General features: G+C 47.0%; 1 protein-coding gene across 1 annotated transcript; it reads left to right on the top strand.

Annotated features, from left to right (window-relative positions):
* Positions 1-9944: 9944 nt before the first annotated feature.
* LOC123070526 (alpha/beta hydrolase domain-containing protein 17B) lies at positions 9945-13129 on the top strand. The gene is made up of 5 exons (XM_044493776.1): positions 9945-10520; positions 11487-11523; positions 11622-11858; positions 11931-11978; positions 12293-13129. The coding sequence occupies exons 1-5, from the start codon at positions 10150-10152 to the stop codon at positions 12689-12691; spliced, it is 1092 nt and encodes a 363-aa protein (XP_044349711.1). The 5' UTR covers positions 9945-10149; the 3' UTR covers positions 12692-13129.
* Positions 13130-13236: the final 107 nt, after the last annotated feature.

The following is a 13236-nucleotide window of genomic DNA, read 5'->3' as shown; positions in this document are numbered from 1 at the left end:
CAGTGAGGAAGCTAATGATATTGATCATGAAACTTCAGATCAAGTTACTACTGAACCTCGTAGGTCTACCAGAGTAAGATCCGCACCAGAGTGGTACGGTAATCCTATTCTGGAAGTCATGTTACTTGACCATGGCGAACCTACGAACTATGAGGAAGCGATGATGAGCCCAGATTCCGCAAAATGGCTTGAAGCCATGAAATCTGAGATGGGATCCATGTATGAGAACAAAGTATGGACTTTGGTTGACTTGCCCGATGATCGGCAAGCCATCGAGAATAAATGGATCTTCAAGAAGAAGACTGACGCTGATGGTAATGTAACTGTCTACAAAGCTCGACTTGTTGCGAAAGGTTTTCGACAAGTTCAAGGGGTTGACTACGATGAGACTTTCTCACCCGTAGCGATGCTTAAGTCTGTCCGAATCATGTTAGCAATTGCCGCATTTTATGATTATGAAATTTGGCAAATGGATGTCAAAACTGCATTCCTGAATGGATTTCTGGAAGAAGAGTTGTATATGATGCAACCGGAAGGTTTTGTCGATCCAAAAGGTGCTAACAAAGTGTGCAAGCTCCAGCGATCCATTTATGGACTGGTGCAAGCATCTCGGAGTTGGAATAAACGCTTTGATAGTGTGATCAAAGCATATGGTTTTATACAGACTTTTGGAGAAGCCTGTATTTACAAGAAAGTGAGTGGGAGCTCTGTAGCATTTCTGATATTATATGTAGATGACATATTATTAATTGGAAATGATATAGAATTTCTGGATAGCATAAAGGGATACTTGAATAAAAGTTTTTCAATGAAAGACCTCGGTGAAGCTGCTTACATATTGGGCATCAAGATCTATAGAGATAGATCAAGACGCTTAATTGGACTTTCACAAAGCACATACCTTGATAAAGTTTTGAAAAAGTTCAAAATGGATCAGGCAAAGAAAGGGTTCTTGCCTATATTACAAGGTGTGAAGTTGAGTCAGACTCAATGCCCGACCACAGCAGAAGATAGAGAGAAAATGAAAGATGTTCCCTATGCTTCAGCCATAGGCTCTATCATGTATGCAATGCTGTGTACCAGACCTGATGTATGCTTAGCAATAAGTTTAGCAGGGAGGTACCAAAGTAATCCAGGAGTGGATCACTGGACAGCGGTCAAGAATATCCTGAAATACCTGAAAAGGACTAAGGATATGTTTCTCGTTTATGGAGGTGACAAAGAGCTAGTCGTAAATGGTTACGTCGATGCAAGCTTTGACACTGATCCGGACGATTCTAAATCGCAAACCGGATACGTGTTTATATTGAACGGTGGAGCTGTCAGTTGGTGCAGTTCTAAACAAAGCGTCGTGGCGGGATCTACATGCGAAGCGGAGTACATAGCTGCTTCGGAAGCAGCAAATGAAGGAGTCTGGATGAAGGAGTTCATTTCCGATCTAGGTGTCATACCTAGTGCATCGGGACCAATGAAGATCTTCTGTGACAATACTGGTGCAATTGCCTTGGCAAAGGAATCCAGATTTCACAAGAGGACCAAGCACATCAAGAGACGCTTCAATTCCATCCGGGACCAAGTCCAGGTGGGAGACATAGAGATTTGCAAGATACATACGGATCTGAATGTTGCAGACCCGTTGACTAAGCCTCTTCCACGAGCAAAACATGATCAGCACCAAGACTCCATGGGTGTTAGAATCATTACTGTGTAATCTAGATTATTGACTCTAGTGCAAGTGGGAGACTGAAGGAAATATGCCCTAGAGGCAATAATAAAGTTATTATTTATTTCCTCATATCATGATAAATGTTTATTATTCATGCTATAATTGTATTAACCGGAAACATGATACATGTGTGAATACATAGACAAACTTAATGTCACTAGTATGCCTCTACTTGACTAGCTCATTAATCAAAGATGGTTATGTTTCCTAACCATAGACATGTGTTGTCATTTGATTAACGGGATCACATCATTAGGAGAATGATGTGATTGACTTGACCCATTCCGTTAGCTTAGCACTTGATCGTTTAGTATGTTGCTATTGCTTTCTTCATGACTTATACAAGTTCCTATAACTATGAGATTATGCAACTCCCATTTATCGGAGGAACACTTTGTGTGCTACCAAACGTCACAACGTAACTGGGTGATTATAAAGGAGCTCTATAGGTGTCTCCAAAGGTACATGTTGAGTTGGCATATTTCGAGATTAGGTTTTGTCACTCCGATGTCGGAGAGGTATCTCTGGGCCCTCTCGGTAATGCACATCACTATAAGCCTTGCAAGCAATGTAGCTAATGAGTTAGTTACGAAAGATGCATTACGTAACGAGTAAAGAGACTTGCCGGTAACGAGATTGAACTAGGTATTGGATACCGATGATCGAATCTCGGGCAAGTAACATATCGATGACAAAGGGAACAACGTATGTTGTTATGCGGTTTGACCGATAAAGATCTTCGTAAATTATGTAGGAGCCAATATGAGCATCCAGGTTCCGCTATTGGTTATTGACCGGAAACAGTTCTAGGTCATGTCTACATAGTTCTCGAACCCGTAGGGTCCGCACGCTTAAGGTTTTGATAACAGTTATATTATGAGTTTATGAGTTTTGATGTACCGAAGTTTGTTCGGAGTCCCGAATGAGATTACAGACATGACGAGGAGTCTCAAAATGGTCGAGACATGAAGATTGATATATTGGAAGCCTATATTTGGATATCGGAAGTGTTCCGGGTGAAATCGGGATTTTACCGGAGTACCGGGAGGTTACCGGAACCCCCCGGGGGGCTTAATGGGCCTACATGGGCCCTAGTGGAGAGGAAGAGAGGAGGCAATGGGTGGCCACGCCCCCTCCTCCCTAGTCCGAATAGGACAAGGAGAGGGGGGCGGCGCCCCCCCTTTCCTTCCCCTCTCCCTCCTCCTTCCCCCCTTCTCCTTCTCCAACTAGGAAAGAAGGGAGTCCTACTCCCGGTGGGAGTAGGACTCCCCCTTGGCGCGCCCTCCTTGGTCGGCCGCCCCCTCCCCCTTGGCTCCTTTATATACGGGGGCAGGGGGCACCTCTACACACAACAATTGATCTCTTGATCTCTTAGCCGTGTGCGGTGCCCCCCTCCACCATAGTCCTCGATAATATTGTAGTGGTGCTTAGGCGAAGCCCTGCGACGGTAGAACATCAAGATCGTCACCACGCCGTCGTGCTGACGGAACTCTTCCCCGACACCCTGCTGGATCGGAGTCCGGGGATCGTCATCGAGCTGAACGTGTGCTAGAACTCGGAGGTGTCGTAGTTTCGGTGCTTGATCGGTCGGGCCATGAAGACGTACGACTACATCAACCGCATTGTTCTAACGCTTTCGCTTTCGGTCTACGAGGGTACATGGACAACACTCTCCCCTCTCGTTGCTATGCATCACCATGATCTTGCGTGTGCGTAGGAATTTTTTTGAAATTACTACGTTCCCCAACAGAAGCAACCTTGTCTATCCCACCATGGCCATCGCCCATGAAGGACTTGCCTCACTCGGGTAGATCTTCATGAAGTAGGCGATCTCCTTGCCCTTACAAACTTCTTGGTTCAACTCCACATCATGTTGGAGGCTCCCAAGCGACACCTAACCAATCTATGAGACACCACTCTCCAAAAAGTAATAGATGGTGTGTTGATTGTGAACTCCTTGCTCTTGTGCTTCAAATGATAGTCTCCCCAACACTCAACTCTCCCCCATAGATTTGGCTATGGTGAAAGAAGGATTTGAGTGGAAATCAACTTGGGGAAGGCTAGAATTCAAAGTTCAAATGGTAGGAGCGGAATCTCTTGATATCAACAAATGAGTGGGTGGTTCTCTCTCAAAAAATGAATGGTGGAAGTGTAGGCACGTTTTGATGGCTCTCTCTTATGAGAAGAAGGGGATGGAGGGATATATATAGCCTCCTCACAAAATCTAACCGTTACACACTTTTGACCCATCTCGGTGGCACCGATTAGAAAACTCGGTGGCACCAATCTGTACAAAAATATGAACGTTAGGAATCTCAGTGGGACCAACGGGAATAACTCGATGGGACCAATGTGCTAGGGCTTAGGGCAAACTTCATCTCGGCGGCACCAATTGCATCAACTCGGTGAGACCGACGTGAGTGCAATGAGCAACAGCGAATCAGTCAAGCCAACTCGATGGGACTGATTGCAACATCTCAGTGGGACGGGAGTGAATGCAACAAGTCATAGAGCGCTGGCAAGGCCATCTCGGTGAGACCGAGATCCGTATCGGTGTGACCAAATTGTTAGGATTTTGGCAGCGGCTATGCCAAGATGAACTCGGTGGCTCCGGATGGGAAATATCGGTGGGGCCGGGTTGGGAATTAGATTTTGGACAAATTTGGATAGAGAAAGTGGCTCAGGGTTTTGGAGCAATATCACTAAGCACTTTGAGCAAGTAGATCATCAAGCAACACCTCATCCCCTTTTAATAGTATTGGCTTTCCTATGGACTCAATGTGATCTTGGATCACTTAAACAAAAATGTAGAGTCTTGAGCTTTGCCAATCCTTGTCCTTATCATTTTGAGGGGTCCACATCTCTATTTCATTCCATGCCAATCATTGAACATCCTCAAATATTTATCTTGAAAGGATATTAGTTCAATAAGATATATGTTGTTATGAATTACCAAAACCACCCGGGGATTAGTTGCACTTTCAGCGGTAAATGTTGAGGACATGAAGGGAGGAGTGGGAGGCGTGGCTCAGTCACACATTGCGTTCCTTGGATCCTGGAGTAAACATTTATACAGGTTGACCAATCCCTTCATTGCAGAAAAACATACGGTTGGTCAATGCTAGAGACCACCGGAAGCGGGATGGGTTACTATAAATACCGATGGAGCCGTAAATGTTGAGGACATGAAGGGAGGCATGGGAGATGTGGCTCGATCACAATTGCGTTCCTTGGAGCCCCGAGTAAACCTTTATACGGGGTGACCGATCCCTTCATCACGGAACTTCTAGCTCTTCGTGATGGGATGATTTTTGCTCAAGTTTGTGTGTTCTCACATGTAATTATGAAGACTGGCTGCTTAGAGTTAGTCAATCAATGGAAGTCGCGCGGCAACACAAGATCAGTTGCAGCGCCTACTCCCTCCTTCCATCTATATAGGGCCTAATGCATTTTTTAAGACTACCTTTGACTATTGACAAGATTAATAGTACATAACATGCACAATGTGAAAATTATATCATTAAAAGCTCTTTTCACACACGAATTTAATGGTGTGATTTGTGTAAGTTGCATGTCATATATTATTGCTCTAATATTTGATCAAAGTTAGCCTCGAAAAATGCATTAGGCCCTATATAAATGGAAGGAGGGAGTATCTTGAATGAATTAGAGGAGATCAGTGCTAGCTTCGCCTCTCTTTCAATTACTCATGCCACTAGGGATAGAAATGTTCCGGCCCATCAGTTTCTACGTTGTTAGCTTGCTCACTTGATTGGACCGAGAATTGGCTTAACGTAAGCCTTGAGTTTCTTTTTTATAAAAAAAATGTTTGAATTGCTTACCACATGTTTCACGTGGCTAAGGGCATCTCCAGCCGGCCCCCCAGGATGCCCCCCACGAGCGCTTTTTGGACGCCGACGCCTAATTTTTCTCCCAGTCGGGATCCCAAGACCTAAAATAGCGCCGGATTTGGCCGAAATTACGCCCGGCGGTACCAACCCACACCCAAAAAGCCGGGACGCAGCTGGGGACGCCGGCGCTCTTTTTTGCATGCAAAGCCCCCACATGTCGGCCTCTCTCCTCGCTCTCTCTCCTCTTTTTCCTGCTAGGCCCACCCGTGCATGTGGGAATCTTTCCCTCGCCCAGCCCCGCCTTCTCGGTCCTGCCCCGCCTGCTCCGCCCGCGCGCTCGCCTCCGCCCCCGCAGCCTCCCCAGCCGGCTCGCGCTCGCGCCCTCCTCTGCTCGCCGGAGCTGGGGCATGGGCGAGGGCGGGCGTCCACGGCGAGCGGGCGCCAGAGTCATGGCGGGCGAGCGCGGGCGTTACGACGGCCGCGTGAGCTCGCGGGAGCTCGTCCATGGCGTTCTGCGGGGAGCTCGTCTGTTGGCCTCGTCCACCGCCCGCTCGAGCGCGCGCCGCAGGCCGTTGTTGTCGTTGTCGACCGCGCGGTGCATCTCGGCGAGCTCGACGGCGTCCTCCTCGGTCGCGCGCCCGCGTGCGAGCAGCGCATCTCCCTGGCGCGCCAAGCGGCCGCGGCCATGAGATCCCTACCCGTGGCCGCCCACGCTCGTCCGTGCTCCCCACCTCGCGTGTCGCCCTGACCTGCGGTTGCACGTCCCCTCGCCGGTCGCTCCTCACGCTCATGCCCAGCCCTGCCAGCCTCGAACCGGCCATGCGCCGCGCCCGCGAGCGCCGCCTCTCCTGCGCCGCGACTCGGCCCGGGCGGTCGCTTGCCGCGACTGGAACACCGGGCACGCGGGACACGAGGACGGGGCGTCGGTGGTCGAGCTCGAAGAACGCGGCGATGGACAGCACGACGATTCGCAGCAGCGCCGAGGCCACGGACAGCGTGGCTGTATTGGCTGGCGATCCCGGCAGCGTCGGGGACGTTGGTGATGCTCTGACTCCGCGGTCTGCCAGCTGGGCTGGGGAGGGCAACGGCTGGAAGAAATCTGAGCCCTAGAGTAAAATTGTCGCCGGCAGCCCCTAGGCGGCGAAAAAAATGCCTCCTGGGGAGGCCAACGGCTGGAGATGCCCTAAGCCCTGGGTTTCCTATTTCGTGCCTACGGGCGGACTATAACACTCATCGGCGGCGCTGAGGGTATTCGTGTGTATTCGTATGAATACCCATTATTGAGCGCAAAAAAATACTTGCAGATGAGTCTAGTGATGTGTATCAAAATGAACAGTTGGCAGTTTGCTTGCGTTATGTTGATAAGAAAGGAAGGGCTGTTGTAAGATTTCTTGGTCTTGCTCATGTTCAAGATACTACCTCTTTGACACTTAAAGCTGCTATTGAGCAAATGCTTATGAAGTACAATTTGACCTTTGCAATGGTTCGTGGGCAAGGATATGATGGGGCTAGCAACATGAAAGGTAATGCTAATGGCCTAAAAAAACTTATTATGGATGAGTCTCCTTCTGCCTATTATGTTCATTGTTTTGCCCATCAACTACAATTAACTCTTGTTGCTGTTGCCAAAGAGAGTGGTGATTGTACTTGGTTCTTTCAACAACTTGCACACTTGTTAAATGCTCTTGGCATGTCTTGTAAAAAGATGAGAATGCTTCGTATAGCTCAGGCTGAGGAACTCATTGATGCATTGGAATTGGAAGAAGTAGAGACGGAGAGTGGGCTGAATCAGGAAATGGGTTTGGGAAGGCCATGTGATACACGTTGGGGCTCTCACTTTAAAACCGTGAACCATGTCATCTGTATGTATGGTGCAATACGATGAGTCCTCGTCAAGATTGGAAAAGAGTACCATGGTGCGGAGGCACAAGCGGCTCTAAGCATATTGACACCATTTCGATCATTTGAGTTTGTTTTCATGGCACACTTGATGCAAGAAATATTTGGATACACAGATGAGTTGAGTAGAGCTTTGCAAAAGCAAGACCAAGATATTGTTCATGCTATTGAGCTTGTTGATATCACAAAGTATCACTTGGAGGGTTTGAGGACTGATCCTGGATGGGATGATTTTCTCAAAAAGGTCACATCTTTTTGTACAAAGCATAAGATCAAAATTGCTGATATGGATGGTCCTTACTTTCCCGCTGGCCGGCCTAGAAGGGGTTTCTTTAATGGTGCAACGAATTACCATCGCTTCAAAGTTGATATGTATGTGAGTGCCATTAATAGGCAAATTAGCGAGTTGACTGGCAGATTTGATGAGGTAAACACAGATCTACTTTCTTGCATGGCAGCATTTTGTCCACTTCGTCTATTTGCTGCTTATGATCAAGAGAAATTGGTTAGGCTTGCTACAAAGTTTTATGCTAATGATTTCACAAGTGATGAACTGGCAAGACTTCCATGGCAACTAAACATGTATGTTACTCATGTGCGTAGAGATGAAAGGTTTCAAAACTTGAAGAATCTGTGTGAGCTTTCAGTTATGTTTGTCGAGACAAACAAGCATGAACAATACTATATTGTTTACAAGCTTCTTAAGTTGGTATTAATTCTGCCAGTAGCTACTGCTAGTGTTGAAAGGGTGTTTTCTTCAATGAACTATGTGAAGAATAAGCTAAGGAGCAAAATGGGTGATGATTACTTGAACAATTGTTTGGTTATATTTGTTGAGAGAGAATTCTTCAATCAAGTAAAGGATGAGGATGTCATCAATCTCTTCCAAAAAGACGATCGCAAAGTTATATTGTAAGATGGGATATCATTAATCTGTCAAATAAAAGGTACTGGTGTCTTTATGTTCATGTATAATTAGTATGGTCTGATGCATTAAAAAATTACTATTGTCATACTGGTGTCTTTAGGCTGGTCACAATGGGCAAGAACATAGTCTAGTAACTTACACACTTCCCTAGATTATGTTACTACCTCCACAGTGGGTAGGAACATCTATGTAGTGTCATGCAACAATGTATTTATTAGGTTATAGACTCATTGTTTCTTGGAGTGTGTGATGTTCCGGTAACTTAGCTAGTTACCACAAGCACCTCTCTCTTCATTAAATATGTGACACATAAGCAAAGTTGTATTGGAGTGTGTGATGTTACTCCTAAGTTCCTCCCCATTGTGACCAGCCTTATAGTACATCTAGAGTATTTTTATGTGCCAATGAATACCCAGCCTTAAAATCCTGGCGCCGCCACTGATAACACTACGGTTGTTCATTAATAAAGCTCCCGATTTCAATGAAAAAAAGGGACCGAATATGTAGGTCCAGCTGTAGTTTTTTGCCGGGAGAATCGGGCGTAGAAGGCGCGGCAGATCGGAGACGAGTTTTTTTCGAGAAAACTCGTTGGTCAAAGGAGCTCCTGCTCCTCGTGACCTGGTCTCCCATGCCCATCACGCCGTCCCGAGATATGATGCCACATCTCCTGTTGGGTGGCTGTGCACATGGATCAAAAGCGAACAAGGAGGAAACGGACGGAGAGACCCCCGTCCACCGATTGGACTTTCCCCACCGATCCCTATCCAACCGGCAGGAGTGAAAAGATCGATTGTTGCGTCCGGCGCACTCGCACTCTGGGACGGACGGGTTCACCCGTCGGCGCATCGTGTGTGTGTGCCTGGGCTCGCGTGCGGGGGCGTCGTGCCTGCCCGTTCTGTATATGCGTGTAGGTTTATTACTTTTGCTCGAGCTCTGCTAATTAAGTGTAGGAGACACTCCAAGCTCGAGTACATGACCCGCCCCGATGAAGCGCAGCTAAATAAAGAGGGAAAGACCGACGGGTTCTTTAGAAAAGGAACCATACAGCTTGTCATGTACTGGTATGCTGCAATCGTCACCCCTTTACACCCCCCATCCTAAAGACAACCTTTTTCTTTTATCGGGAAACTAAAAAGGGAACCAACCTCGCCACGTTCTCTCCTTCCACATACTCCATAGTACATAGCTGGACTCCTAGTTCTCTTCGCCTAACCTAAACCATCTCTAGCCATCCATTTACAACTGTGATGATCCATTTTAATTAGTTTTTTTGTTGAGGCAAATCCATTTTGATTAGTAAAAGAGAAAGAAGGGAGAAATCTTTCACTGGTTGGCCACCCACCAATCCACCATAGACCGACTAGTCTACTAGGACGACGACCGCAGAATTGGCCACGGCAGCCGGCGGCCTCAGCCGATCCGCCACATTCCGCTAGTCCGGGTGAGTCCAACCGCTTCGCTCCTTTCGCTAAATCTAAAGGAAACCCCGAGCTAAATCCAACACTAGAATTAAGCACACACACACTCTTCCCCTCAAAAAAAATAAAAAAAATTAAGCACACTCGCCACGAAAAGTTCGCTCCAGCGAGTGAGCTCCCACCTCCCTCCCCTCCTCTCTGCTCCCACCAGGCCACCACCACCTCCACCAAACCCTCCGATCCAAACCCTCTCCCACCTCGCATGCCGCCGCTCCCCCCGAGGCGGCGGCGCAGCTGACCCCACCGCCCCTCCGGGAGCCCGCCGACATGGGCGGGGTGACCTCCACCATCGCCGCGCGCTTCGCCTTCTTCCCGCCCACGCCGCCCTCCTACACGGTCGTCGCCGACGCGGCCACCGGCCGCCTCCTCATCCCCGAGATCTCTCGGCCCCCCGCGCGCCGCCGGAGGCGAGACGGCGGCGGGGACTCCTCCTCCGGCGCCGCCGCCGCCGAGGAGGAGGACGCCACGGAGGTGGTGCGCCTCCGCACGCGCCGCGGGAACGAGATCGTGGCCGTCTACGTGCGCCACGCGCGGGCCTCCGCCACGCTGCTCTACTCCCACGGCAACGCTGCCGACCTCGGCCAGATGTACGGCCTCTTCGTCGAGCTCAGCCGCCGCCTCCGCGTCAACATTTTCGGGTAATGCTCCCCTCCCCCCGCCTCACTTTCGAAGCCGGACTTGCTTGCGGCTGAGAAGTTTCCGTTAGGGGAAACTTCCGGGAGACGATTAGGAAAGGTGCGTACTGGGTAGTAAATGGATATGTGGTGTGCATTTATTAGTGTTAGATTCGGTGTGCCTATTTCTGATTGGTTGCTGTAATTTTGCAAAAGGGGGTTTTCTATATTATTTCGGGGTAAGATCATCTTATTTTGGTGCTACTTCACTGCTGCAGATCCTTTTAGACTCAAATTTTCGAATTGCACACAAGATAAGGAAAACAAAACTAGTTACTAGTATTAGTGCGGATGAAATTCATCTGTATTTGTTGGTTCCTGCTTAGCACTATTTAATCTGTCCAGCCATGAAAATTATCTTTGTATTGCTGTCCAACACGGCGAGACCCTCAATGTATATTTGGTTCTTGCTTTTGGTGTTAAGGGACACACCGTATCAGTCCATTAGTTTAGAAAATCTCGACCTCATTTCTAAAATTAGATGGATTTCAGAAAACAGGCGGTTGCCTAGTAGTGTGCTGTATATGCTACAGCAGAAACTCTGTGACTTGAGTTTAATAGTTCCAGTTCCAGGCTATCTCTTGTTAGTTATACCGTTATACGGTAACAATGGGGCCATGGTACTGTACCCGACATTGTGGGGGTGCTAAAGAAATAAGATAATGTATTTTGTGGAGGTAGCTTGGATCTGACACAAGAAACTTTTCGAATGATGAGGAGATGGTATGTTGTATTTCGAGGCATAATTAGTGGGTCTGTCTAGTGGATCACCAATGTGCCAGATGATTGGAATTAAGCAGACATGGATCCCAAGACCCTCCCCCCACACCACCCACACACACGCTTGATTTATGCTCAAAGTTAGTACCCTACAGAAGAGTATGTTTCCCCCCTGACATCCATCTTAATAGACCCCCCTACGTGTTGCAGGTATGATTATGCTGGTTATGGGAGGTCTACAGGGAAGGTATGTTTGTGTTTTCTGCTTCATCTTTAACTTACGTGGCAATGCTAATCTTGTATGCAAGCATATTTTAATGGACAATTTATTCTTCCATTGAACAGCCCACTGAGTATAATACATATGCAGACATTGAAGCAGCATATAACTGCCTCAAGGAAAAATATGGTGTGCCAGATGAGGATATAATTTTGTATGGCCAATCTGTTGGAAGTGGTCCAACCATTGATCTTGCTTCACGGTTGCCAAACTTGCGAGCTGTGGTTCTGCACAGTCCCATTTTATCTGGACTGAGAGTACTATATCCAGTCAAGAAAACTTTTTGGTTTGACATTTACAAGGTAAATTCGATTTGCACCCTCCTCATCAGAGTTGGTGATAAATAGCTGATATATTTTCCCTCCATTTTGTAGAATGTTGACAAGATCAGCTTGGTAAATTGTCCAGTTCTTGTCATTCATGTAAGTTCTATTAGTTTACCCTACCCTCTTCTTTTTCAATACTATCTGCCTCTTGCTGTCTTGCATTACCTCTCTGGTGGGATAGTGGGATTTGTTTTGGATTTGTAATACCACTACATTGAGAAGCTGAATATAAATGATTCATTTTTAAATGCTCACCAAGCCAAGTATGTAAAAATTACACAAAAATGAACCAAATGAACAATCAGATGTTGAAGTTGCTGGGGTGATATAACATGTATCACCACAGTTTTTATATCAGAATTTTAGTTATTCAGTAGTCATAACTGAAACAGTTATAATACTTATGCCAGGGCACGTCAGACGACGTAGTTGATTGGTCCCACGGAAAGCAGCTATGGGAGCTTTGCAAGGTGAAACATTCACCTTTGTGGCTAAGTGGCGGTGGGCACTGCAACCTTGAGCTGTATCCTGACTACATCAGGCACTTGAAGAAGTTTGTGTCGAGCCTTGGCAAAAAGTCTACAAAACCTGACTTGAAAGAGTTACCAGCAACGGAAGACACATCTCGTAAAGACGCAGAATCTGTATCCTCGGACAAAACCCAAGAAGCTGCAAAGTGCCGGCAGATCTCGCGGAAGAGCTTGGATAGCAGAGTTGGGAAATCCAAAACAGTGGATGTTCCTGAAAAGCCACGAATGAGCTCAGATGACGTTGACAAGTTTAGGAGGAGAAGATGCTTGGTTTGGTGATCTATGGTATGACGTCTGCACAGTTCATGGAGTAGTTTCTGAGCACCATGGAATGGGAATCAAGCAACTGTGTCGTAGTGTATAGCGAGGAACAACGGCGACAGTTCCTGCGGTAGAGGGGATAATAGCTGTGTTTAAATGTGGGAGAAGAAGAATCAGGATGCTGGTGAATAAGCTGTTATTTATCAAAGAGGGTACGTCTCAACATGGTAACTTTCTCGGTTAATTAACCTGTATTGCAACCCCCGGTGGCGTTAGGATTTCCATCATGTAAAAGTGTACCGTGTTATTGTCTGTAATCACGAGGGACAAGGATAGAACATTTGCGGCCACTTTGTGGCGCGGTCTAAAGTCTTGGAGCAATCACAAGAAGCAACATATTCTAGTCTGGATATGCAAATATAGTGTTAATATGTTTTGTGGCTTAAAAGGAACTTTGCATTCGTTGCGTCTTTCTGCACCTTCATTTGTGTACTACTGTATGTTACTTAGAATCTGACTGTTGGGGCTGCAGAATAGAGAGAACTCAGGATCAGGAGAACACA

This window comes from Triticum aestivum, chromosome 3B (genome assembly GCF_018294505.1).
Source record: "Triticum aestivum cultivar Chinese Spring chromosome 3B, IWGSC CS RefSeq v2.1, whole genome shotgun sequence".
In the NCBI taxonomy this organism is placed as follows: Eukaryota; Viridiplantae; Streptophyta; class Magnoliopsida; order Poales; family Poaceae; genus Triticum; species Triticum aestivum.
This window is presented reverse-complemented; position numbering and strand designations above follow the sequence as displayed.

Excerpts from the sequence above, each read along its gene's own strand:
- LOC123070526 (XM_044493776.1), top strand. The coding sequence starts at position 10,150 with ATGGGCGGGGTGACCTCCACCATCGCCGCGCGCTTCGCCTTCTTCCCG. Across the intron at positions 11,859-11,930 it reads TTTGGTTTGACATTTACAAG|AATGTTGACAAGATCAGCTT; the intron begins GTAAATTCGATT and ends TCCATTTTGTAG. Across the intron at positions 11,979-12,292 it reads GTCCAGTTCTTGTCATTCAT|GGCACGTCAGACGACGTAGT; the intron begins GTAAGTTCTATT and ends TACTTATGCCAG.